This window comes from Podarcis gaigeae (assembly GCF_964106915.1).
Source record: "Podarcis gaigeae genome assembly, chromosome: 8".
NCBI classification, from domain to species: domain Eukaryota; kingdom Metazoa; phylum Chordata; class Lepidosauria; order Squamata; family Lacertidae; genus Podarcis; species Podarcis gaigeae.
Window position 1 is genome coordinate 51,233,832 of NC_139684.1, and position 26,051 is coordinate 51,259,882.

General features: G+C 44.1%; 1 protein-coding gene across 1 annotated transcript; it reads right to left on the bottom strand.

The window, feature by feature from the left end:
* Positions 1–123: 123 nt before the first annotated feature.
* SLC38A8 (solute carrier family 38 member 8) lies at positions 124–25,436 on the bottom strand. The gene is made up of 11 exons (XM_083749962.1): positions 24,969–25,436; positions 15,256–15,446; positions 13,337–13,535; positions 11,928–12,081; positions 10,806–10,910; positions 8,080–8,137; positions 7,406–7,520; positions 5,141–5,288; positions 3,756–3,955; positions 1,861–1,912; positions 124–1,536 (listed from the first exon to the last, which is right to left on the bottom strand). The coding sequence occupies exons 1-11, from the start codon at positions 24,979–24,981 to the stop codon at positions 1,434–1,436; spliced, it is 1,338 nt and encodes a 445-aa protein (XP_083606088.1). The 5' UTR covers positions 24,982–25,436; the 3' UTR covers positions 124–1,433.
* Between the last annotated feature and the right edge of the window lie 615 nt (positions 25,437–26,051).

Below are 26,051 nucleotides of genomic sequence, written 5' to 3' on the forward strand. Positions count from 1 at the left end.
TTTAAGTATATATAGCATGGCAACAGTTGCCATGGTTTGCAGGGAGGAAAGCAAATGAGCCAACAAGGGAGAGGAACTCGGTTGGATGGGGTCAGTACTACAGAAGCAACAACTACTTTGGGGCTCCAAGATGCCTTGACTGGCCCTGGTCCTGAACCCTGCTGCCCTCCAAGCAACCCAGCCACGTACATAGAGAAGGAAACCATGGTGACTTTTAATGCTCTACCCATCTGAAAGTGTGTAGCATAGTGAGAGGGAAATATATTAAGTGCCCCAAGCTTCGGGGGTGAGTTTTTAGATTCACATTTGAGATAGAAAGCCAACCTTTGCTCCAATGATGCAATGTTTGGGATTCATCCTCAATTTCAGGCCTTTGTTGACCAGTGTTTGGCAAGACCAACCCTAACATAAAAAAGATACAAGTCTCCTTTGCCTGTAGAAGCAGAAGTTAGCAGTTCCTTTCTGCAGGATAAGACACCAAAGCCTAAAAGGGGCAAGAGAGCCTCTTCTAGACAGGTCACAAAATGGCCAATTTTTTACTTCAAAACTTCTGGTACCTGGTTTGGGCCAGGGTGGCAAAGCCTGGACCATCTAAGGCGGTGGAGCCACTCGAAGGATCAGGAACAAAACCAGCTCCCACAGCTGCCAACTATACTGCACTGACCCCATCCCTGTCATCTTCCTTGGCTCAGCAACAAAGGACTCCTAAACACGTTCTGAGGTCTCTTGCAGCAGTGTATAAAATGGTGCAGCTCAACACCCTGGCATTCTAGCGCCCATACATTGGTGATGTATTTTAAGCATGCACACTAAGTGAAAACAATGCTCCTGACAGTTACTGGAAAATAAACAAATAACAATCCCCGTTTCACACATCCACACAACTTTTGGATGCTATCCTAATAGATAAATTTCTTTCTCAGAGCCTCATTTAGGGTGTGTGGGTTGGGGAAAACCCTAGAAATTCAAAGCCCTTTTAAGAACATTCCTAAGAGGAGGAGGAGTAAAATGGAGAGCAGAAGCGGCAGAATGTCTTTTACGGAAAGCTTAATATTTTCTCAAGAGTCCTCTGTACTTTGCATACATCTAACTTTGTGCGACGAGCAGCTTTGGGAGAAATCCAACAGTTTTCTGTGGTTTGAAACATCAATGAAAATCTGCACTACAACAGACAACCAAGGAGCATTTGCTAAAGAAAACGGGTCCTATCCAACAGTCCACAGGGGAGGAGGAGGGGGCATTCAATGTATGGAAAAGCACAACCAACACATACCTATATTAGATAGCGAAAAAGTGGCTATTATTGAAATTATGCCCAGCTGGTAAAAGTTGCATAGTACTTGCCCATATCACTTGGAAATACCCATCAGGCTGTGCAAGTATCAAGACAGTCTCTGTCATCTGCTACCATCGCAACTGCCTCCACCGGTCGACTAGACTTTGTATAACAGTTCCATGAGAGCGATCGTCGTGCTTTGTCCAAAGATGAAGGCTCCACAAAGGACGGTGACAATTCCCCATGTAATTAAGCAAGACCTGCCAAAGGGTGGGAGGGGAAAAAATGCCAAGCTGTGTTACCTTTGTCACAGCCATAGAAATAACTGCCGGCAAAATGCCAGTTATGATGGGCAGGCCACAGCAGGGCCTATGAATTTTGGGGAGTCCCGCATGGCACACAGTGTGTCAGCTTTGCTCTCCAACTCCCATCAGCCCCAACCAGCATCCCCAAAGATGGGAGCTAAAGTCTAAAAGCTCTGCTGGGTACAGACTGGGGATGCCTGCCCTTGGCCACGAAGAGCTCATATTCATAGAATCATAAAATCACAACAAGCTAAGGGGGCTGGGAAGGCACAGACATACTTGGTCCTTGGCTTGATAGGCTCCATCTCCACTGCACACACCAAACACAGTCCTGCAACACAAGAGAAATCACTTTGCATTTGTTATCACTAATAATAATTACAATCAATCAATCAATCGTAATTATTAACAATTGAGAGTCAGTGTGGTGAAGTGGGTCTAGGACCAGGGAGCCCGGAAGCTCTAACTGGTTGACCCTGGAGCATAACCTACCTCACAGGTAGGATGTGGGAGGAGGATGGGGAGAACTGTGTGAGCTCCTTGGAAGAAAAGGTCGGATATAATACCTAAAATACTATAGACTGCTCTGATCACTGTGCATTGAAGGGCAGAATAGAAATTAGATAAAACAAAATGGATGTTTATTTTGCATTTAATCAAATCCTCTTTATCTTCCAAATATTCCTCTCTAAGGCAGCTTAACCATGTCTGGTTCCCAGGGTTGCAAGTACGGAATGTGACATTGACTGCTTTAACAACGCCATCTAGTCATTGCCAAACGCTCCTCAGCTTGATTTAGCATATGGGTCAGCAAGATGGGCTATTTTCCAAAAACAGCAGCCAGTTCTCTCTCTTCAAAAAAAAGAAAAAGAAAGCAGAGGCGAGTCAAATTCCAGAAATTCAGATCCCCCTCACAGCATCACTGACATGAGCAGCCATGAAGCATCTAGTTTCCAGCTTGTCTTTCCTAATGACTCATGAGACCTGGCAAACTACATTTCCCAGGCTCCTTGACATGGAGTTCAAATCTAAGCCAGATAAGAACTTCAGGAGCACTGCAAACTGAACGGAAAGTATTATAAGTTGAACAAGTTTGCATTCCTATCAGATGTGAAGGAGATAAGTAACTGTACAACCTTGAGGAGACATCTGAAAGCAGCCCTGTATAGGGAAGTTGTTTAATGTTATATTATATTTTCATGTAGGAAGCAGCTCAGAGTCGCTGGGGAAACCTAGTCAGATGGGAGTGGGGTACAAAAAATAAAATTATATTATGATTATGATTATTATGATTATTCCAATACCAAGTAAACACAAACTTTTGCAACTTCACATCTTCTCTTTCTTTTAAAGTACATGCGCACCCAAACTTCTAGTCTTTACTGCTGCCAATAAATTATTACAAATGCCAATTCCAAATGAAGCCACAGAAGAATTGAGAGGTAGGGAGGAGGGGCAGGGGGAGAAGAGGGCTCTAGGAGGAACTGCAGTGACCGAGACCTCACACATGACCACACCTTTCCCCCATGACTAGCAGAAGCAGTTTCCCATTATTATTATTTTTAAAGCTGGTGTGCAGCAGTGTTTAGCTTGCTGTTTACATAAGCAGTCGAGTTTAGCTTCTTCTGGTAGAAAATCTGGGTTGCTGTGAAACAGAACTTTGATCAGTTTCCTTCTCAAGTACAAAGCTCTGGTCAAAACCTTTCGTTGCGATAATCAAGGCACCAAAAAAGAAATCTCACTTGAAAAAGAAGTTTGCTCCTCGGAAGACTGCTTGATAATTAAATCCATCACTGAGGACTTTGCCAGGACGACAAGGAGGAGGCGGCAAAAAAGCAAAAACTTTCATCAACCCACAAACTTTTTCTAGATGATTAGGATTGGGGAGGAGAAAAATCAATTTCCCTGAGAAAAATGGAGGATAGCTGGCCAAGAGCAATGGTGACACCAATTCTTGGAGTCTCAGGTGAACAAGTGGGGAGTTTGCTGCTGCATTCAAGACCTACTTGCAAGCTTTTCACCGACCTTCAGTTAGCCACTGTGAGAACAGGATGCCAGATGATGGGCCTTTGGTCTGATCCAGTTTGCCTCTTTTTGAGGGGCTAAAAGATCAGCCATTGTTATGCAGATCCCTCACCCTCTCCTACCTCAGAGAGCACACAACATGGTCATACCTGGAAAAATGAAGATGAAGAATGCGCTGATGCCCCCAATGACACTGATGACGTCACTGATGTCCGGCACAAAGAGGGCAATGACCAGTGTGACCACAACCCAGGCAGTAGTGAGAGTGACCCGCATCCACTTCTCGTAAGGCTCAGTTGTCAGAAGGTAGCTGTGCTTGGAACTCAGGCAGACGTCCTGTAGGACTGACCTAGCATAGACATATGGGCAATTACACACAACAACAACAACAACACAACAGGATTCTACTTTACGGAAGTGGCTGGTTCAGTTGGTGGAAGAGGGGGAACTTTCCCTAGATTGGAAAGGGCTATGGTTCAGTGGCAGAGGGATAATACATATTTGGAACAATGGACATGGCAAGGGAGTTGAATGTTGATCTATACAGTGGTACCTCGGGTTACATACGCTTCAGGTTACAGACTCCGCTAACCCAGAAATATTACCTTGGGTTAAGAACTTTTCTTCAGGATGAGAACAGAAATTGTGCAGCAGCAACGCAGCAGTAGCGGGAGGCCCCATGAGCTAAAGTGGTACCTCAGGTTAAGAACAGTTTCAGGTTAAGAACGGACCTCCAGAACGAATTAAGTTCTTAACCCGAGGTACCATTGTATGTTCCATGAGTAACTTTTCTTCTTTGTTGTAACACATGAAAATAAGACTACATTTATAACCACAGAAAGAGGAGATAGAATTTATTCTGGTGGATTGCTTTTGAAATGTGCATTTTCTGTTTACCTCAAAGTTCTATATCTCTTAGGTTTCACCTCTGACAGTGTAATCCTACATATATATCTACTCAGAAATTAGTCCCAATGAGTTCAGTGGGACTTACTCCCAAGCCAAGTAGATATAGGATATATAGGACTGAAGTTGCAATCCTAAACTGATTCGCCAGGGAGTAAATTCCATTAAATTCAGGAGGAATACTTTCCGAGTAGACATGGTTAGGATTGTGCAGTAATTTACTATATGTGTTTTTCTTTGGGAATAAGGGGTTGCTGTATTTATCAAAATGTAATTTAGTTCAAATGGGTGGGGGCAAGAAAAATGGTGTGGTTTGAGGAGGAAAGGGATGGGCCAAGGAGGCAGCCCTGAACTTTGGGCTCCTCAGAAGAAAGGAAGGATATAAAATGGAGTAAAATACCATTAATTTAAGCCATAAATGGTTTTGGTGCAACAGGTTGGATTTCATTCTAAAGCAGATATGCTGTATTATAAATATGGTTACGCTTGAGAAAAATGAGCCTGTTCCCAGAGGAAATCAGGCTATGCTTCTGACCAGAGGAGCTACACACAATGACAGTCCTCATTAAGCAGAACAGCATTTCCGTCAGGGTCAAAGCATAGGAAAAGCAACACTTCTGCTCCTTACCTTCCCAAGAGGAGGACAATGGGGTAGATGGTGATTATGGAGATGCCAAACAACAGCCGAGCTACAATGACCAGCACATCATTTCCTGGGTAGGACATCAGGATGTCAGCAGCAACATCAGCACCAAATGTCAAATAGCCATAGAGCCCTACACAGAGGAGCAGAGCATCGTGCTCTTTAGGTGTGGTAAGGAGAGCAAAATAAACTGCAGACCATGCTGCACCCTCTCACCAACACCCCCTCCCCAACTCAAAAAAGACTGAACCAGCAGCCTTCATAGTAGGCTAACCTGGGTCCCTCCAGATGTTGCCCAAGTATGTCTCCTGCCACTCTTAACTATTGGGGCCGGTGAGAGTTGGAATCCCACAGCATGTGGAGGGCCACCTCTGCTGTTTATTATATATTTAAATTATTTATATGCTGCTTTTGGCCCGAAAGCCCCCCCCACACACACACACACACACACAAACCCAGAGAATGTGATGTTAATACAAAAGGGGAAAATACAGCAAAACCAATTCAATACGTCAGGCATAGAACCAAACATAAAGAACAAACCATCTACAGGGTCATGTACCTGCCAGAAATTCCTAAGGGGAAGGGAAGTCATCTACTGGACACTAATTTGGAAAGAAGCAGGAAGAAAGCAGCCTATCTAAACTAATACACTGGGAGGGGGGAATCCTGCCCTCCCCTCCCCCCAATGTTGTCATTCTTGGATCTCAATCAAAACAACCAACTGTGTATATCATGTGTTTGCTATTAGCCCTGTGATCTCTTGACTCTAAATTAAGTTGCCCTTGCTTGCTGAAGGGCCTGCAGGTAGCTGGAAGGTTCTGTGAGTCCCTTCACACAATAAGAGAACAGAGTTATGAGATAGATATAGATAGATGATGATGATGATGATAGATAGATAGATAGATAGATGATAGATAGATAGATAGATAGATAGATAGATAGATAGATAGATAGATAGATGATAGATAGATAGATGATAGATAGATAGATAGATAGATAGATAGATAGATAGATAGATAGATAGTGTTATGTACTGAGCTGAATACTAGAACAATAGGATCCAGAATGCAGCAGTCTGATTGGTCCACAGCAGCCACCCAATCCAGCTCCTGGTAGAAGTTATTCAGCGAACTGATTGGCCTGCAGGAGCAGCCAATCAGGCTTCTGGAAGAAGTGACTCTGCAACCTGACTGGCCTACAAGAGCAGCCCGGAATTAGCTAATCACGCAGGGCCCATTGTGTAAATAATGTATATATAGCTAGACGTTTTGGGGAAAGTTTCATTCATTGCTACTACAAGCTGAATAAAGAGCATGAAATTCACACTTGACTACAAGTATATTTCACTGGCGACGAAGGTGGGATCCCACTGAGCTGACCACCGCACACAGCACCGCAGCACCACCGCCTGCCGCACCGCTGCATCGCACCATGCAGATAGATAGATAGATAGATAGATAGATAGATAGATAGATAGATAGAACTGCTTCAAGCAGTGGCGGAATGGAAAAAAATTTAAGCTAGCTCACCACAAGAGTCTCCAGAATTTCATCCCCAGGCAAAGTCCCTAGTCACAACAGCAAGGACAGTCCAAAACAGGCAGGCAGCAGCATTGATTCATTACACACACCAAAGAGGAACACCACAAAGCACAACAATAAAGGCTGGACGGCCATCAGTTGAGATTCCTAGATGACCCTCAGGGTCCCTTCCAACTCTGCAATTCTACAATTCAATTTATAAGGGTCAGTATCACTGCAACCTGATGCATACTTTCCTGGGGGCAAGCTCCTTGGAACTCAGTGGTGCTTCAGACTGCCTAGGTTCCATACATTGCGCTCTGACTAAAGATCTTCAGGTGGCTAAAATGCAACCTTTAGCTTTTAATTAGAAATACCTGAAATGTTACGAATAAGTGTTACCACAATTTTAAATGCTAGCACGAAGTAGGAAGCCCATCAGAGACAAAAGAAAGTAGCCAGCCCTGGTAACTGGCCATTGCCCTCATTTTCCAACTTCTTCAATGATAACCTGTCACAAACAAACTTGAAAAGCTTCATCATCACCTTGTTCACTGGCCAGACTCAGGAGAATCTGTCTGTAAGCCTGGTGGTCCAGCAGACATCATTGCTCCTGCTCTGGAAAAAGAACTTCCTCTCACCTATGCCACTAAGGGCCCTAAACAAATTAAGAGCTTGGTACAAAATGGTACCAAGAGATGGAGCAAGTAGAAAGGAGCTTGCTTACCTGTCAGAGAATATATAAGCAAACAGAACAGCATGGACATGACAGACACCACAATCCAGTGGGAGAGCTTCTTATTACTCATGCTGCTGTAGATGGTGATGCACGCTTCATGACACTGAAACACAGAGCTGATGTTGGAAAAGGCTGGTACGCATTCTGCCTCCATTCCTGGAGTCCCAAAGCCATCACTGTCTGCCTGCCTTCTCCCCTGCTCCATATCAGAACTGTTGATCTCGCCCACACCTGAGGCAGTCTCCCACCTTAGGGGCCTTCCTAGAATAATTGGTGTAGTGGATTAAGAATGACTGTGCATCCTCATGGGATTTGTTTGGTAAAATCCAAATTTCCCATTGTCCACATAGACTGCTCCTGCTCAGAACCCACTGCGTTAAAAGAGAGGGGCGGCTATCAGATGTTTCTGGCCAATGTCCCACAATTGTCTCCTCCACTGATCAGCAGCGCTGTGCTTGGTTGTGATTTACACACCAATTGTTTCAGGAAGTCAAGCAAAAGAGGACTCCCTTTTCTTTATTATATGAGAGGAGTTAAACTTGAATGTAGAATCTTGCATCATTTCAAGTGGAAACAAATAAATAAAAATGACTTGGAAGCCTATTATAACAACAGGAGAGGGAGAAAACCAAGAAAGGAGGAGAAAAGGTTAAACCTCTTACCTGAAATCCAAAGCAGATTGTTGGGATAACGCTGAACATTGAAGCCCAGGAAGAGACCCTGCAAATGTGATAAAGGATGTGTGTTAGCATCAGAGCTGGCCAACTCAGATGTCAACAGCCAACCAAGCAAGAGACCAAGGGCCTTACTCAGTACATATATGGCAGCTTCTTCTACTGAGTGAGGGCAAATTACAAGCCCTACCTGCCAATTCCTCCTCCAACACCACCTGTTGTTGTTGTAATTGGCATCCATCTGCCTCAAGAGACAATGGAGTGTGCCTCTGAGGGTGAAGTCACACCACTGCATTAGCAGCACCTTCCCATGGTGCAAGACTCCCCACTTGGCCTCACAATGTGGACCAAAGGAAAGCAGAGCAATACGTTTGGCACCAGCTTGGCTGCAGAAGTTGCCAAAAGGAGCTGTACAAGGCAAGATCCAACCATCTTAGGGACTACACTCCGGATTTGTGTAGGGTTTACTCCTTAGCCTTCACCCCCTGCAAGACAGCAGAGGTTAAAGATCAGTGTTTTCCTTCTCCTAGATGGGCTACCTTCCCAGGTTGATGAGCCCCATCTGCCCTTTACTGTACTATTCAAGATTACTGAGTTCTCAGTGGTCCCATAACATCAGACCCTTTGTCCATCTGGACCAGTATTGCCTCCAATGACTGGCACCAGCTCTCTGCAGTTCCAGACAGGGGACTTGCCCAGCCTATGACCCAGGGGCACTGTGACATAGCTAGGGAGTGTGCAACATTTGCCCACCTTTTGGTGCTTATATTCTTGCAAGTGGGACTGTTTGCCTCTGCTGTATTCCTGCATTTTGTTCTGCTAGCGGTTATTACAGTCTCCATTTGCTGGTGACTCTAAGTTTGTATTGATGCTGAAGTGGATCTGACTGTGACAGACTCCCCCCTCAACAAAGATGCAGTGTGGCGGGTTTTAGGTGTTTAAAATTAGATACTCCCTGCCAGCAACACTTGGGAGGTTGGAGATTCTCTGCATGTGGCAGCATTTACTAATATTCAGCAGCAAGGACTTTAACATCAATTAAAGGGAAACTGTGATCACTTATTCCTTAAACTGGTAATAAATTAAGGATGAGACACGTTGGAAACAAAACAAGTTTTATTTATGCACACTCAATGAGGGTTAACGCTTAGTGGTTACTCTGATCAGGCACAAAAGTAAGAATCTCTTTTACAGATGCAATAAGGAACTTTATTTACGACTTCCACATCAAAACTGTTTCTAAATAAACCGATTCCTCCTAGATCTGTTAATCCGGTGAAACACTTCTAGACTCTTTCTGGGATCTCTTCATTCCCTTGAAGGAAGCTATCTGGTTTGCCCTGCCTAGCAAACTCCTAACCACCCAGCTAATATCTTAGCCAAGCCCTTGCCAAGTCCAATCCAAGCCCAGTCTGAACACTTTCCAAGTCCCAACTGCTAAACTAGCAGCTTCTAGATTTTAACTCCCCACTCTCCCCTGATTGCTGGACACTCCACCCAGCACTGATTGGTTGCAAGGTCTTCAGGGGAATGATCCAATGTCCATCTGCCACACTTTACTAGTTGTAAACATTGTATTTTTTTGGTATTTTTTGTGATGTTATTATAATGCAGCAAAACACTTACAGACTTATTTGCAGTATGAAGAAGTACATAAACTACCTACAGAAATGTGTAAATTTACTGCTGTATTTTTTCATTACCCCAGAAGTGGGGCAGAGATATGCTTTGTTGGGGGTTCTCTGCTCCACATGCAAAAATAATGTGTCTTGCCTTGACTTCAAGTGGAGCAGGGCACCATCTGCTACTCTGCCTCGGGGAGAAAAATGTCTGCAGATACCCCCAACTCTGCAGATAATTAAGCAGTAGAAGACAGGTCCCTTCTGCATCAAGCATATGTCACTACGGGTTGTAGCCAACACAGCCATTCAGCTTGCACAACATAACTTCACCCTGCTCTCCTCGGCATTTGCTCCTGCACCCTCAAAATCAGCTCCAGACCAGAGCAGAGCAGATTTTGGGTGCATGCAGGGAGAGAAGAGGAAGGTGAAGTCGCCTTGCTCAAGTGGAACTCCGCATGTGCAGCACTGAATGAAACACTATCACTCTTGGGTACCGATTCAGTTATAACAATGTCATCTACTGCAGGTAACTGGTGTGTGTGTGAGAGAGAGGCAGGGGGGATGGCAATCTATTTTACACACTTCAGGGATACAGTGCTACCTCAGGTTACATACGCTTCAGGATACATACGCTTCAGGTTACAGACTCCACTAACCCATAAATAGTACCTCAGGTTAAGAATTTTGCTTCAGGATGCAAACAGAAATCTGTGTGGCAGCAGTGGGAGGCCCCATTAGCTAAAGTGGTGCTTCAGGTTAAGAACGGTTTCAGGTTAAGAATGGACCTCCGGAACGAATTAAGTACTTAACCTGAGGTACCACTGTATTGACATGGGCCATGTGCATAGGAGAATCAACAGCCAAGCTCCCTGGAGGCTCTTAAGAGGTAAACAACTTCCTGCATTGCAGGGGGTTGAACTGGGTGGCCCTTGAGGCTCCTCCAAATCTATGAACTGAATTATGGCAGGTTCCAACATGACAGCAGCACAGCAGCACATCCATGCAAGCCAATGGGGTGGATGAATCGTGCCCATCGGACTGATGTTTGATAATTCCACTACCAGCCCAACAGCCAGCCACGCCAACACTTACCCGGAGGAACGGCGATGTTCATGCTTGACAACGTAATCAGTTCTGAGGTAGTATTTTATTACAATGACAAGCATCAGGTAGCAGGCTGCCAAAGTACCAAGGATGCTGGAACACACAAACGGAAAAATTAAAAGACTTTGCCTCAAAGGAGCTCAATGCTCCCCTGCATTCAAAAGGGCACCGTAGGGTATTTTACAGTAGGGATGTGGCAAATAGAAGCAAAAACAGCAAAACTGCATCCAGGATAGAGATTCTAATTAGACGTTCCAGCAAATGAAAAGCTTTTATCCTGTGAACTAGAAGATGCTTACGTTGCCCAGAAGGACATTCTACAAACAGGAGTCACCACTGGAAAGGTTCCTCACCTCGGTAACCACACACCTCAATTCTGATGCTGGGGACACCTGTAGATACACCTCATGACGTGCCTTAAAAGAGGGAAGGGCAGCCATAGCTCAGTGGTAGAGCATCTGCCTTGCAGTGGGAAAGGTCACAGGTTCAATCCCCAGCAATTCCAGGTAGTTGAAGAGCCAACACTAGTCACTGCAGGCAGTGCTGAGCTATATGGACCAAGGGTCTGACTCTGCATAAGGCAGCTTGCTATGTTCCTAATGGTGAGGAACCACTGGCTCTCCAGACCTTGTTGGATTACATTTTCCTATCATGATAGCTGAGGCTGCTAGGGGTCAAACAAAATTATTGTTTAAAATGAGTTCTGAACAACTTAATATTTTTAAAATTCCTAAGTGGTGTACCAACAATGAAAATCAGCACAAAGGCAAAAAAAGAAGATAGAACAAGAATCCAGTGATACAGGGTACCTATCTGTGCAAAAGGATAGGTTTAGACATCTGAAGCACATAACTGATGATGGTTCACATACAGTATCTAGTTGGTCAGAGTGTTGGGCCAGGACCTGGGAGACCAGAGTTCACATCCCCACTCAGCTGGGTGGTATCACGTGATTCGTCATGTGACATGTCACACGACTGCGCGCCCTCAATGTGGGGGGGGGAGGGCAAGTTGGTGCCCCTGCTGAGCCCTTAGGAGCAAGTTTGTTCACCATTTGGCCCAGTCTCCAGGCCACAAAGATCACAAGAACAAGAACAGCAGAGCTCTTACCTTGTGTATTTCTGGAATCCAATTTCCCTTGGAATTGAGAGGGGAAAGATAACCAAGGCACACAAAGCAGACAAGGTGAAGCGATGGTCCGTGAACCAATGCTGACGAGAGATGCCACCACTCAAGGTTTCATTAGGGTAGAAAGAATCACACACTGGGGGGAAAGGGAACATAAGGAGGCAATGAGGCTTTCCTCGTTGTCTGGCTACCAACCGAGACGTATCATGCAGCTACCAACAGTGGGGTGGGGGACTTCTCCATGGCGGTGCCATGTCTGTGGAATTCCTCAGGGGTGACTGGTGGCCTTCAGGGCTGGTGGGACAGAAGGCAGGGAGTCCCAGAAGTAAGCAGGTGGCACCAGAACTAATGACATGCAAAACCAACTAATTCAAGTTCTGCCTCCATCCACCTCCCTGCCGAGCTCTACAAGGGCAACACTGAAACTAAGGGGGAGGAAGCTGACAGCCAGGGCCATGCCCTGGACTCCTTTTAAGTAAGGAAGCAGGCAGGTGGGGGTTTGCGGAGAGCAGGCTGAAGTTGGTGGGGCAGCACCCTATTTTTCCTAATGGATTCTACTGGAATTCCCTCCTGTCTGGAGTAAGTCAGGCCCCTGACTCTGATGAGTTTTGAGCACCAGCTTAAAACTTACTGTATTTTTCTCTCTGTAGGACACACTTTTTCCCCTCCAAAAATGAAGGGGAAATGTGTGTGTGTCCTGTGGAGCAAATGCAGGCTCCTTGGCTTCAGCGATAGCAACGCGAAGCCTCCGAAGTGCAGAGGGAGAGCTCCCCCTGTGCTCCAGAGGCTTTGCGTTGCTTTCACTGAAGCCCCCGGAGCGCAGGGAACTGCCACTGCGCTCCGGGGGCTTCAGGCAGCTATCCGCAAGCCTTTGGAGTGCCGCACGAGTTCCCACTGCACTCTGAAGGCTTGCAGATAGCCGCCTGAAGCCTGGAGAGCGAGAGGGGTCAGTGCACACCGATCCCTCTTGCTCTCCAGGCTTTGCTTCAGTGGAGAGGCGCTGCACAGCGCCTCTCTGCACAGCGTCCCTTCAGCGAAGCGGGAGGAGAAATGGAAGGGGCTCCGTTTCTCCTCCCGCTTCGCTGAAGGGGCGCTGAGCAGAGAGGGGGAGAATTTTTTTTTCCTGTTCTCCCCCTCCTATGTTCCGGTGCGTCCTATGGTCCGGTGCATCCTATAGAGTGAAAAATACGGTACCTGCTCACTCAGACATTTGCTGTCTATTAATTCACAGGCTTGGTATGATGCATTAATGGCTTCCAGTGATTTTATTATATATTAATATGCCGATCGTGTTGTCATTAATTATGCACAAAAACAGCACTGGTATTATTTACACAAAGAGCCGCATAAAAAATATTATTAAAAGAGGAACAGCTGGGGAAAGAACTCACATTTTTCTAGCTGGTCTCCCACGACTCTAAGAAAGGCCACCGAGATCATGAACAGGTTCAGAATGAAGCAGACTTCGCAAAGCTTCCCAATGGCAGCCCCACAGATCTCTCTCACCACACCCTGGTACGTTGTCTGGGTGCTGATGGAGGCAGCATAACCCAGAATCACCAAGCCACTAATCAGGAATATCAAGGAACCCTGCCAAAGGGAGAAACACCCAGAGACAAAGAGGAGAGAGCCGTGAGCCTATAGAGGAGTAACAGGAATAGCCATGATCAGGGTGAACTCAACTAAGCCGGCAAATTAGGCAACCTTCCTAGAATTGGATGCTACCAGTGCCTACTAGCCACCATGCCCCTGTGCAACCTCCAGCGTGGGAGGCACTGTGCCTCAGCATGCCAGTTGCCAGAATACCAACCTGGTGCCCTCCAGGTATTTTGGGCATGCTGGCTGGGGCTGATAGGAGTTGTAGTCCAATGCATCTGGGGGAGGCTGGCCTAACATAGCAAGACGAAGCAAATGCCTCACACGGGTTTGTTTGCAACAGGACCATGAAGGTCAGAGATTACACCAGGAGTGATAATCTCAGAGGTTCGTGTTTATGGAAAGATAAGCAATGACCCAGGGTGATCCAGCAACATCATCATTTCATGGCCTCTGCAAACACTTACGTGTCCTTTCAAATCCATGGAGCTGGAGCACACCAGAGAGGGTTAGGAAAGGACAATTCAGTCTCTCATGCCAGATTTCTAAATCAGTTTGCTGTTTCATTTTACTCGCAAATTATCAGCATTTTTGTGTGCATTTCTTCTAACATAGACATTTATGCAAGCAATATTCCCTAATAAAGAGCGTTTTTGTCTGTTATATTCAGTAGCATATTGGAGAAACTCAGCCAGATGGGTGGGGTATAAATAATAGTTATAGATTATTATTATAATACATTTCCTTCACCCTGCACGCACACACACGTGGAGAAGCTCATTGCTAAATTAAAAGATGTGCGAGTTTTGAAGCGGAAATGTAGTTTTGCAGGACAGGAACCCAACCAACTGTTTTAGATTTTATTATTATTACTGTTATTGAATTTATACCCCACCTTTCTAGAAAAATATACAAGGTATCTTACATACACAACTGACACAGTAAAGAATAAGGTCAACGTACAACCTGAAAATGAAACAATAATGTAATTCTGTAATGTAGGAATCAAAACTAGGAAACTGTTTTCCTGCCCCACCCCCCGCAAAAGAGAAGAGTACTGCGTGTATTTGCAGAAACCACTAGAGAATCATCTGCACATCAGGAATTGGGGAGAAATCCTGTTCAATTCAAGTGAGAGTGCAAATCAACCAGATTCCCACTTTCAAAAACAGTAAGTGAACCTAAACACAGCATTGCCCCCAAATTCATGCTCCTCTGAATGTTGTGATGCAAGTGCTCCATAAATAAAGTGAGGTGGGGAATGTGCATTTGAGGGAGAAGCGTGCAAAATAATCCTCATATTAGGGAAAACAACATGCAAAAATGCATAATATTTAGGAAATTTGTTTGCAAAAATGCATCAGGCACAATTGCATACAAAAATATGCTGACAAATTTTCACGAAGACTTTTTAATGTATGTGCAAATTGCTGCAGAAATGGGGTGTCCTGAACTTATGAGTGGAAAAACAAGAAACTAAAATTAATAGATTTCCCCATCCCTATCCACATACCATGGCTGGGAGGGGAGCTTTGCAAAGCAAAAGAAGGCAGTACTAGGTAGATTAGAAGTAAAATAAACTATTAAAAATGCAATGAGGCTTGCTTCCAAATCCTCTTGGCTAGGACCAGACCCTCAAAGCCTCCACCCCCCTATCTATTCCAGCAGCCTGTCACTCTGCAAGAGATCTGGATGTCTTTCCTTTGGCACTTACCAGCTCCACAAGGACAGCCGGGGTGACTCCTCCAGCCTTATTGAACGCCCAGGGGAAATTCAAGAGCCCTGCTCCAAGGGCAGATTTCAGCATGATAAAGACAGCCCCAGCGGAGGAGAGATTGGGGCTACCTGACTCCAGAGTAGGCTTGGCTAACAGGGTGATGCTCTCTCTAGCCAACTCCTCCATATCTGAAAGAGAAGGAGGACCAGGGAGTGGTGGGGTTAGTCTCTTAAAGCTGGGCAAATCTAAGCTGACTTGAAACAGGTAACAGATTCCTCCGCCGATCTTTGGTGGGATCAATCCATTTATTTTTATTTTTTGCTTTGTAAAAGGACTAAATTTCAGAAGCATTAAGACGAAGTGAGGAATAGAGTGCAAGTTTCTTGTCCTCTCCACCCCCCAGTCTTGGACTGAAGGAATGGCATGCAATGTATATCCATGTTAAAAATGAGCCAAGCCGTGCTCAGGGCTATGTTTTCTTCCAGTGGCTGCTTAATGGAATTAGCAGGGCACCAAGAAAGTAGCAACGATGCTTGAGATTCTGCAGGGAGATGTTTGCAAACAGAGTCCAACAGAAGCAGTTGAAGGAGCAAGGAAGAACTGGGACAGGCATGTGCAACAGAGCAATGCAATGCCCTTGATTCACTGTGCAATTGTAAGCACAGCTCGCAAATGCTCAGGGACACCTCCAGCTACAAACAAATTGTGTAGCTAGTCTTTCATGAGCTTTACAATGTAACTGTTAGAGGTACAGCCAGGTTTCCATCCCCCCCCCCCCCCCGTTTTACAACCAAAAGGCTTTTGTCAATTAATAGCCACACCCTCAAGGGGAATCCAGAAATGCAGGCAGCTGCATCAGTCCATTATTTATATACATGCCCAGAGCAGCACTACAGTGGTACCTCAGGTTAAGAACTTAATTCGTTCCAGAGGTCCATTCTTAACCTGAAACTGTTCTTAACCTGAGGTACCACTTTAGCTAATGGGGCCTCCTGCTGCCGCCGCGCGATTTCTATTCTTATCCTGAAGCAAAGTTCTTAACCTGAGGTACTATTTCTGCGTTAGTGGAGTCTGTAACCTGAAGTGTCTGTAACCCAAGGTACCACTGTATAGGTAAAGGACCACTGGACGGTTAAGTCCTGTCAAAGGCGACGATGGGGTTGCGGTGCTCAACTCGCTTTCAGGCCGAGGGAGCTGGCATTTGTCCACAGACAGCTTTCCAGGCCATGTGGCCAGCATGACTAAACTACTTCTGGTGCAACGGGACACCATGACAGAAGCCAGAGCGCACAGAAACGCCATTTACCTTCCCGCCACAGCGGTACCCATTTATCTACTTGCAGTAGCGTGCTTTCGAACTGCTAGGTTGGCAGAAGGTGGGAGAGAGCAACAGGAGCACACTCCGTCACAGGGATTTGCCTTCCGATCGGCAAGCCCAAGAGGCTCAGTGGTTTAGACCACAGTGCCACCCACGTCCCTTACACTATACAGCACTAAACAGCATGATGACCAAATAATCAGAATTCCCCAACCTGCCAATAAACAGTCCATGTGGGCCACTTGCAAACAGGGGCGGCCTGTCATATTTTTCCACCTTCTGTCCCTTGCTGCGACCACACTATTTCTGCCACCACTGGAACTCCCCCCTCCTTTTACCAAGTTTCTGTGAGGGGGCATTCCACAAGGCCTTGGAGCTTGTCCTTTCTGTCCCAGGGTCAAGTGTGACAATGCTGCATGCTAGAATGCCCCCCCCCCTCGCCAAAACTTTGTGAGAGAGGAGTGTTCCACTGCTGGCAAAAGTGGTGGGATGGGCAGGGTGTATAAACCAACAAATGCATATATCAAAACAGGCATAAAAGAAAAATAAAGAAAAATCTAAAAGGCAATCCTATTTTTAAAAGGCAGGATTAAAACATCCTACCCACTCAAAGAGGCCACAGATAATTAAGAGCTAAAGGCCTGGCAGAAAGAAAGAAAGAAAGAAAGAAAGAAAGAAAGAAAGAAAGAAAGAAAGAAAGAAATGCTTTAGCCTGGCAGTAATGATGATGCCAGGTGAGCTTCCCCAGGGTATTCCATAAGTGCGGAGCCACCACTAAAAAGGACAGTTGTTGTGTTGCCACCCTCTGGACCTTCTAGAAATAAAATGTTGCAGTTTAAAAAAGGACTTACATGTGGTTAAGTTACACCGAGTGAAGGAATAATTCATATAACCCAGCAAATTATCAACAGGATGCTAAACTGTCGCTCCCAAATGAGAGAGGATGACAAGTTTATATTCAACTGTGAAATGAAGCCAAGACAGCATCCTAGCCCCACTTACCTGGGAGTAAGTCCCACTAAATTCAGTGATATTTACTTCTGAGTAGACATGGCTAAGATTGCAAACCTAGATGGTTTTGTGATGGGCAATTATCCACTTCATTAACTTTGCCTTTAAGACTTGTTTTTGCTGCAAAGGACGAACCCCTCAGAACATTCATTCATTTTGGAAGGGAACACAGAGGGAAGGAAACTGATTAGCAAATATCGGTTGATGGCTAAGATGTGTGTTTTTACTATGATACAGCTCCCGTTGCTTGGTCCCTGCTCCTGCCAACCTAGCAGTTCAAAAGCACATCAAAGTGCAAGTAGATAAATAGGTACCGCTCCAACGGGAAGGTAAATGGCGTTTCCGTGCGCTGCTCTGGTTCGCCAGAAGCTGCTTAGTCATGCTGGCCACATGACCCGGAAGCTGTACGCCGGCTCCCTCGGCCAATAAAGCGAGATGAGCGCTGCAACCCCAGAGTCGGCCACGACTGGACCCAATGGTCAGGGGTCCCTTTACCTTACATAATAAAAAATAACCCACCATATCTTTCTGGAAGACAGACTTAATGCAAAATAAACCAACTGCAAGAGAATGGAAAATATAAGACGGAACTGCAAGTGAATGTTGGAAGTGACTGAGGTGCGTTTGTACATCCCTAATCTGGGCTGTATCACTTAGGCTATGCTACTGCAAGTGGAAGGAGGGCTCACAGGGCACACAGAAAAATAAAATTCTACACAGCTAGAAAACCAGCAGATCTGATAAATGGCTAGGCCAAAACTCTTTGTCCCTGTTGCACAAATGAAAAGGGATTATTTCATTCCACTACTGTATGCTTCCTCGTAAAGCAGATATTGCCATGATTTCCACATCCTCCCTACTCAAATATTTATTTCATTTATTTAGATGGTTTATTTGCCACCCTTTGCACAAAGCACAGAAGCACTTACAACATGGCAACCATTCAAAGGAATCTTGCAATTATGCATAGGGCCCATTGTGTACTATATTACAATAAAAACTAAAGGCTGTATTCAACCAACTTTTACTCTGAGTAGACCCATTAAAATTATTGACCATGACAGAAATTAATGGGCCTAAGTTAGTCATGACCATTCATTTCAATGGGCCTACTCAGACACAACTCAAAAGTTTAAACCATACCATAATAAAACAAGGTAACAGCATATATCTCGAAGGAGGAACTGGCAGTAATTCCATATTAATTTCATCTAGAATAAAAACAAGCATGTTTTTGTCACAACTAAAGCAGCTTCTTCTCTTGAAGAGCATTTATCAACAGCTCAACCATCTTAATTCATTCTCCTATTTTCCAACCATGTGACCTTTTGATCTTGGTAAGCAGGATAAAGAGACTTTAATCAGCTGCTATAAGGAATTATTAATGGCTAATTGTGTCTGTCATCCCAATTATATATTTGCAACCTAAGGTGTTCCTGGCCATTTAAAGTGTCCTTTGCAGCCTTCATCATTGTGAGCTGCCACAAAGGAATGTGGGCATAATTGGCTTGTATGATTTAGAAATTAGTCATTGGGCTGTAAAAGGTGCACTCAGCCAATGAGAAAGTCTCACCGCGGACTGGCGCACTTTGATACAATTTTGTTCTGGTTTTTCAAAGGCTCTCTGGAACAGCCTCTAATCTTTCATTAGTGACACTGTGGAAAGATCCATCTGCCAATTAGCAGAGACTTGAAGAGAAGAGGGCGGCTTGCGATTCTCACTCTAAATGAAAATGTATCCTTGTAGTCAGAATCCCAACAAGGAGAGCAAACTACTGTATTTTTTGCACCCTAACACTCACTTTTTTCCTCCTAGAAAGTAAGAGGGAATGTCTGTGTGTGTTATGGAGGGAATGTCTATGGGTGTCATGCCTACGGATTTTCCTCCTCTAAAAACTACTTGTGTGTTATGGTCGGGTGCGTGTTATAGAGCAAAAAATACGGTAGTACTCACTGGAGAAATCATAGTACTGTGGAGTTGGAAGGGACCCAAACAATCATCTAATATCAACCTCCTGCAAAACAGCAAACAGCTAAAAATCCATGACACGTGGCCACCCAACCTCTGTTTAAAAACCTCCAATGAAGGAGAGCCCATCACCTTTCAAGGTTCCACCATTAGAAAATTATTTCCAATATTTAGTCAGGATCTCCTTTCTTGTAATTTGAAGGCATTATTTTCTGTCTTACTGTAGGTTTTGTTTCATTTTGAAAAATACCATTTTATTTTATGGTTTATTATTGTTTATATTTTGAATTAGATATATATGGGGGCACCAAAATATTTTAAGTGCTTAGGGCCTCTAGAGGTCTTAATCCAGCCCTGCACCCACCCACTGGATCAGTTCCTGAGAAACCTGTTTGTACATATGATGCCTGCAGAAAACAGTCTTTGGCTGTACAGCCCATCAGCCAATGGGTGGGTGAAGCCTCAGACACTTTGATTAACTCTTTGCAACCCTCTGCGCTCTGCCAAATATGGTCCCCACAGGAGATCCAGATCAGGAGATGGTCCATAGAGCCAATAGAGTTCCCCTTTCCTGCCCTAACACGAAGACCCAGATAGTTTTAACTGTACTATTTGAAAGGCTTTCCAGATCAAGTCCAGTTTAAAGGTAAAGGATCCTAAGAAGGGAGATGAGGTGGACTCTGAAATTGCCCACAAACAATGAGCACCTGGACAGGGGACTGAGAAAGAACACAGGACACCTGGTGGTCATAGTTTTCATAACTGTGTTCCCCACCCCAATTTAAATTGTAGCCATTGTTTCTAAAATAGGTATGGATTTAGAAGCAATGGCTAACATTTAAAATGAAAAACATACATGAGCATACATACAGATTAATATATGCATATTTCATGCAAATCTTTATTTTTTTGCAATGAGCAACTGATTACCTTAAGACCACCCTTATGCTCCCCTCCCTTCTTAACCTGCTCTTCTCTACATTAAGCCATTCCTCATGGTCAATACTTCCTTCATGGCCATAGCTACTTAACTCCTTTTATGCCTCACCCTTCCTCCAAGTTGCTCAAGATGGCATACACAGACTGAGTGACCCCAGTTTATTGCATTAGAAAGAGATGGACCATCCCAAGGTTGACCATCACAGTCCACAGAGGGATTCAAATCCAGGTCTCCCCAGCCCAAGTCCTCGGGGATGGGGAACATGTTGCCCTCCAGGGGTTGTTAGGCTCAAGCTCCCATCAGCCCCAGCAAACTTCACCAATGATCAGGGATGATGTTAAACCATAGTCCAACAACAGGAGTTCCTATGTTACTGCTCTAGCTGCATTACTGCCTTAGCTTTCCTAACATCAGACCAGCAAGCAGTCTTACAAGAAACCTTCCATTATTGCCCTTATTAACAGAGCCAATCCAAATGAATGGATGAAGTTTAGCCATGTTTACAAAGTACTGGGGGTGGGAGAGATTTTAAAAAGAGCACACTCACACAAACGAGTATCATTTCCAACTATGGGCAAATCTTTCAACTATAGGAGATGATATTGGAGAATCCAGCACAGAGCCTCCTCAGCTTCACTCTTAAGAGAAAGTGCTTTTCCCCCTGCTAGTTATTTATAATTGCACCAAGTAAAAAGTTTGGTATGCAAGATGTCAGCCTGATTAGAGATTATTTAATCATTTTTTTTCTGCCTTCGTTAAGCTGTTTAACCTCTGCTGTAATCCTGGCTGAGCCAATGACTTGCTGGGTAACCTCTGGCAGGTCCCTTGACCTTGCCGATCCTTTGTCAACCTAGCTGGAAAATTGGTTAAGCTGCCAACTTCACAGGAAGGAATGGGGGAGGCCAGGAGGGAGGAGACGACCCTCTTCACAAATCATCACCATGATACACACATCACATTTTTGAATCTTCTGACTATACAAGAAGCAGCAATATGGCTTCAGGATTTCATTTTATTTTTAAAAGAAGAAGTTTGAGCCTTTCCACACAGGACAGGCACACACTGATAATCATCCTCGTCATTTCCATTAATTTATTTGTGAACCACCTTCCACACATATGTCCCAGGGTGCTTCACAAGACATATCCTTGAAAGCAGTTAAAACAGCTATAAAAACAGTACAAGAACAACCGAATATAACTTCAAAAACAACACATAGTGGACATCTAGGCCCAGAGACCTTTTCATCAAGCTAGAAAAGCTTGGGAAACAATGTAGGAATGAAAATCACGGGAGACGAGTCTATTTCCAGAAAAATTGGATACTGTCTTATTTATTAATTAAAATTTATATACCAGTTGATTTTTTTGAAAAAATAAAAATAAACCCTCAAAGCTGTCATATCTCAAGATCTAATGGTAGGTATATGGGTGATTTTCAGGTTTATTAAATTTATATCCCAGCATTACTCTCAAAGGAGCCCAGATCAGCAAATATTTCCAGGTCCCAGAAATTTATATAACAAGAAGAAGATTGAGTGTGAGTGTGTGTGTGTGTGTATGAGAGAGAGAGAGAGAGAGAGAGAGAGAGAGAGAGAGAGAGAGAGAGAAAGAAAGAAAGAAAGAAAGAAAGAAAGAAAGAAAGAAAGAAAGAAAGAAAGAAAGAGAGATAGATTTCTCTATCCTAGAAAGATGGGACATCCAGCCAGGTGAGAGAAGGCCCACCCATTTGCTTCTGAATCAACAGAGTTCACTCTTTAAGATGCTGCTAATAGGTACTGTTCTTAGGGCTTGTCCCATGCCTAGAAAACATCTATCTGAGCACTCAGTATTTGCTTGACCCATGCTTTCTAGGCACAGGTCCCCTTGCCTCACACTCCTTTCCCAGGGAAAACCCACTCTTTAGCACTAAATCAGAGCAAATGTTGATCTGGAGAAGCCCCAAATTGCTGTTTGCTCCTCCTGAGAGAAGTTTTCCCCAGGGAAAAGTGTCAGGACAAGAAGAAGTGTGGATGAGCTTTCAGCTGAGCAGCTAAGGCCACTTTTAAGGCTTGACTGGTTCAGCAGGTTTTCTCTTACAGATCCAAACCTCATAGATACAGAATCACAGACCTGGAAGGGACCCACAGGTACCATACAGCCTGACACCCCTCCCCCAAAATAAAGTATAACAATATGCTCTCACAACGATGAGTTACTTTATTCCATAGTAAGTGAAGGTTACCATTTATGTCTATCAAAACACCACACTTCACAAAATCAGAAGCTGCCTTGATGCAAGCCAGACCTCTGATCCATCTAACTCAGTACTGTCTACTCTGCCCTAAAAAACAACATCCCTCCAGGAATTCAAAGGGTTACTCTACAAAGAGATGCCTGGGAACTAAGGGAGAGAAGATTGTCACATGCCTTCTGCATCCCTTACCCTAGAGCTACACCACACCCATAAGGGTCTTGAAGCATACATGTCCCTCCTTTCTCCACCCCTTAACCACCATGGACATTTTGCTTAGCTTGTAATGAAAGTATGAAACACAACCCTATTCCACCACATCCCTACAAGACAGAAGGTATCTACAACATAATTACAAAATAAATATTTTGAAAGGGATTCACCAAGGAGGAGGATTCCCGTCCCAAGAGTCAATCTTCCTCATTCTTTCTCTTGCAATAGATCTGTGGTGCTAAATGTTTAGGTTTAGTAAATATTAGGATTTAATTAGAACTTGTATGTTATAACTGAGATATGTTATAAGACAGTTTCATTGTGTATTAGAAGGGGTTTATGTAAGGTGTTTGAGGTGTTTAATTAGTGTTTATGTGTAAAGACTGTGTCAGACCTTCAGAATATAATCGAGAGCCATTTTGATACTTTTGAGCATCAGCAATTAGCATGTGAAGAGTTAATTAACCTAGGTAAATGTCCTAAGTGTGCACCAGTCTTTAATCCTAGTCATTGATGAAGTCAAGTGACCTTTGTTAGGTGATGCCAGAGAGGATTAACCATTACTACTTCAAAACATCAAAAGAACCAACCATTAGAATGCAAATGAATAAAGGAGGTTTAGGTTTTAAGAACAGCAGAATTAGGAAATATGGGACCAGGAAGGAGGAAAGGATTCACGCTTGTATGTGCCCAGAAGACCAAGACAGGTGGCAGAGCAAAAAAGGATGTCGGCGATGCAACTGTAAGGATAAGCTAGAACCTTTTGTGGTGCTGCTGCTGTGTGCTCATTTGGAGACTAAGGGTTGTATTTATGTGTAAAATAAACCCTATATTATTAAGACACTAGCCTCCATTGTGCCCAATCTCTCCAAAGGAACACAGACCCTGGAACCCCACTTGAGTTAGCAGTGATTGGAGGTGGCACTCAACTTTCGTAATATTCTATTACAGAAACTGGGGAGGTACATATGCATGCTTTGAAACATAGTATCTGCAGACTGGGATGGATGAATCTTTCCATTTGGCTTTCTCATTTTTCCAGTCAAGTTCAGTTCCCCACATTTCCATATTTTTTTGGGGGGGGGGAGAAAATTGAGAAAATTCATCCATGACCTAATGCACATTTCTTCCACTATTCACTTTTTGTAGGCTATTTCGCTGAATGTACACTCCAATATAATGCATTTTAGTGTTATCTTAACATATGCATGTTTATGCACACTTTCACACAACATATACTTTTTTAAAATACGCATACTTGTGCTGGAGAACCACACCACAAATTTCAGAGGTATTAATTTCAAAGGAAAGCTGCATTTCAGCTCTAAGGCAGTGTGAATTAAAGAAATTCACATATACAGTGGTACCTCGGGTTACATGCGCTTCAAGATACAGACTCCGCTAGCCCAGAAATAGTGTTTCAGGTTAAGAACTTTGCTTCAGGATGAGAACAGAAATTGTGCTTCGGTGGTGCGGCGGCAGCAGGAGGCCCCATTAGCTAAAGTGGTGCTTCAGGTTAAGAACAGTTCCAGGTTAAGTACGCACCTCCAGAACAAATTAAGTATTTAACCTGAAGTACCACTGTAAATACAAAACTAAATTTCCCCCTATTGTACAAGCGATAAACTTGCACACACGAAAGGTCTGCTACAGATCAGGCATCTCAAGCAGCACCATCCTGTATTCCCAGACATCCCCCCCCCCCAAAAAAAACCCACCCCAAAACCACCATTTCCCAGGAGGAGGCTCAAACATGCAGCTACAAGCCTTTGCCTGTTGTTTATGGACCCCCAAAAAGACGACCGGAGTTTTCTCCTCCTCCTCCTGGGTTAAAATACCAGTACCTCCTCTCTTCTTCCAAGCACTAGGCTCACACCCCGAGCAGGAGACAACCAGCAACACCCACAACACCGCAAACATATTTAAAGAAAAAAGGTGCAGGCAAAAGACAAGAGTTAGAGAAGCGCAAAGTTATCCGATCAGTTTCATTAATATATAGAGAAAGAGAGAGAAGCAAGCAACTATACCCATGTTGGCCATGAACACCTTTTCTGCAGCATTCAGAGAGGAGAAGAGATATCCAGGACTAGTCCCATCATGGAGGATATCCTTAGGAAACTCCAATATAGAGGAGGGGGTGATCTTTGCTCCTGTCTCCTGACTTTAGGAAGGGGGGGGGGGATATAGTTTGTCTTTCTCAGATTGAAACACAATCTCTCCCTCCCCATAGCCACTCCCTTCTTCCTGCCTTCATGTTCTGCTTGTGGACAGTGGGCTATACCTTTAGCCTCCAGCTGTATCCACTTGCTGGCTTAATCCTTGATTAGCTTAGCTCCATCCATCCCTTGCAGACCTGGCAGCTGAAGAAGGCAGAGTTGATTTTCTCAGCCAGGCTGTTTGTTGAAAAAATAAGAAAACATCTTTAAGCATTTTACAAACACTGGAGCTTGGGGAATATTCAGCAGGATTAAGCTGGCTCATTTGTTTCCCACCTCCTCCCTGAATGATGACATGGGGGGGGGGGGGAGCTGCACCAGTGGAAACTCTGCCTGCCTCAAGATTTTTATGCTACATACGCAGAAGTCGTGTCCTTGCGTCTCAGTGATAATTAATTGGTTTGTTAATTCTAGAATTTCCACTGTCTTTCCAAAAAGTCATCAAGAAACTGTTTAAAAAAAGAAAAAAGAAAGATAACTCCTCAGGCATTATTAAATAATAATCCAAAAATAAATCACAGCCCACACTAAAACTCAAAAGCAGTATAAATTCAATCTTTCTTTTTAAATTCAACCTATTTTTTTTCTGAAGATGCACACTGAAATAAAACCCATCTCCACAGCTCATGTAGGAGTATGGAGGCCAGAGATTATTCCACTCCTTGGATCATTACAGGTAAGATTGTCAACTGCCCACAGAAATATGCCAGTGATTTTTTAAAAGCAGATTTTCCAGCTGCACAAGTTTCCAGTCACACACTAAAAATAAAAGAAAAATGCCAAACCAAGAGAAGTGTGCTTTGCTCCTTGTTTCCTTTACCCTGGATCAGTGGCAGTTTCTCGACAGGAGAGAGTAGTTCTTATTTACTATACAGTGACTCCAGCAGACACATT

Bases quoted from the DNA above. Each gene is read 5' to 3' on its own strand.
- SLC38A8 (XM_083749962.1), bottom strand. The intron at 8,138-10,805 runs GTAAGTGTTGGC...TCACATTTGCAG, and splicing joins GAACATCGCCGTTCCTCCGG to GGTCTCTTCCTGGGCTTCAA. The intron at 1,537-1,860 runs GTATGTCTGTGC...ACCCTTTGGCAG, and splicing joins CCTATCAAGCCAAGGACCAA to GTCTTGCTTAATTACATGGG.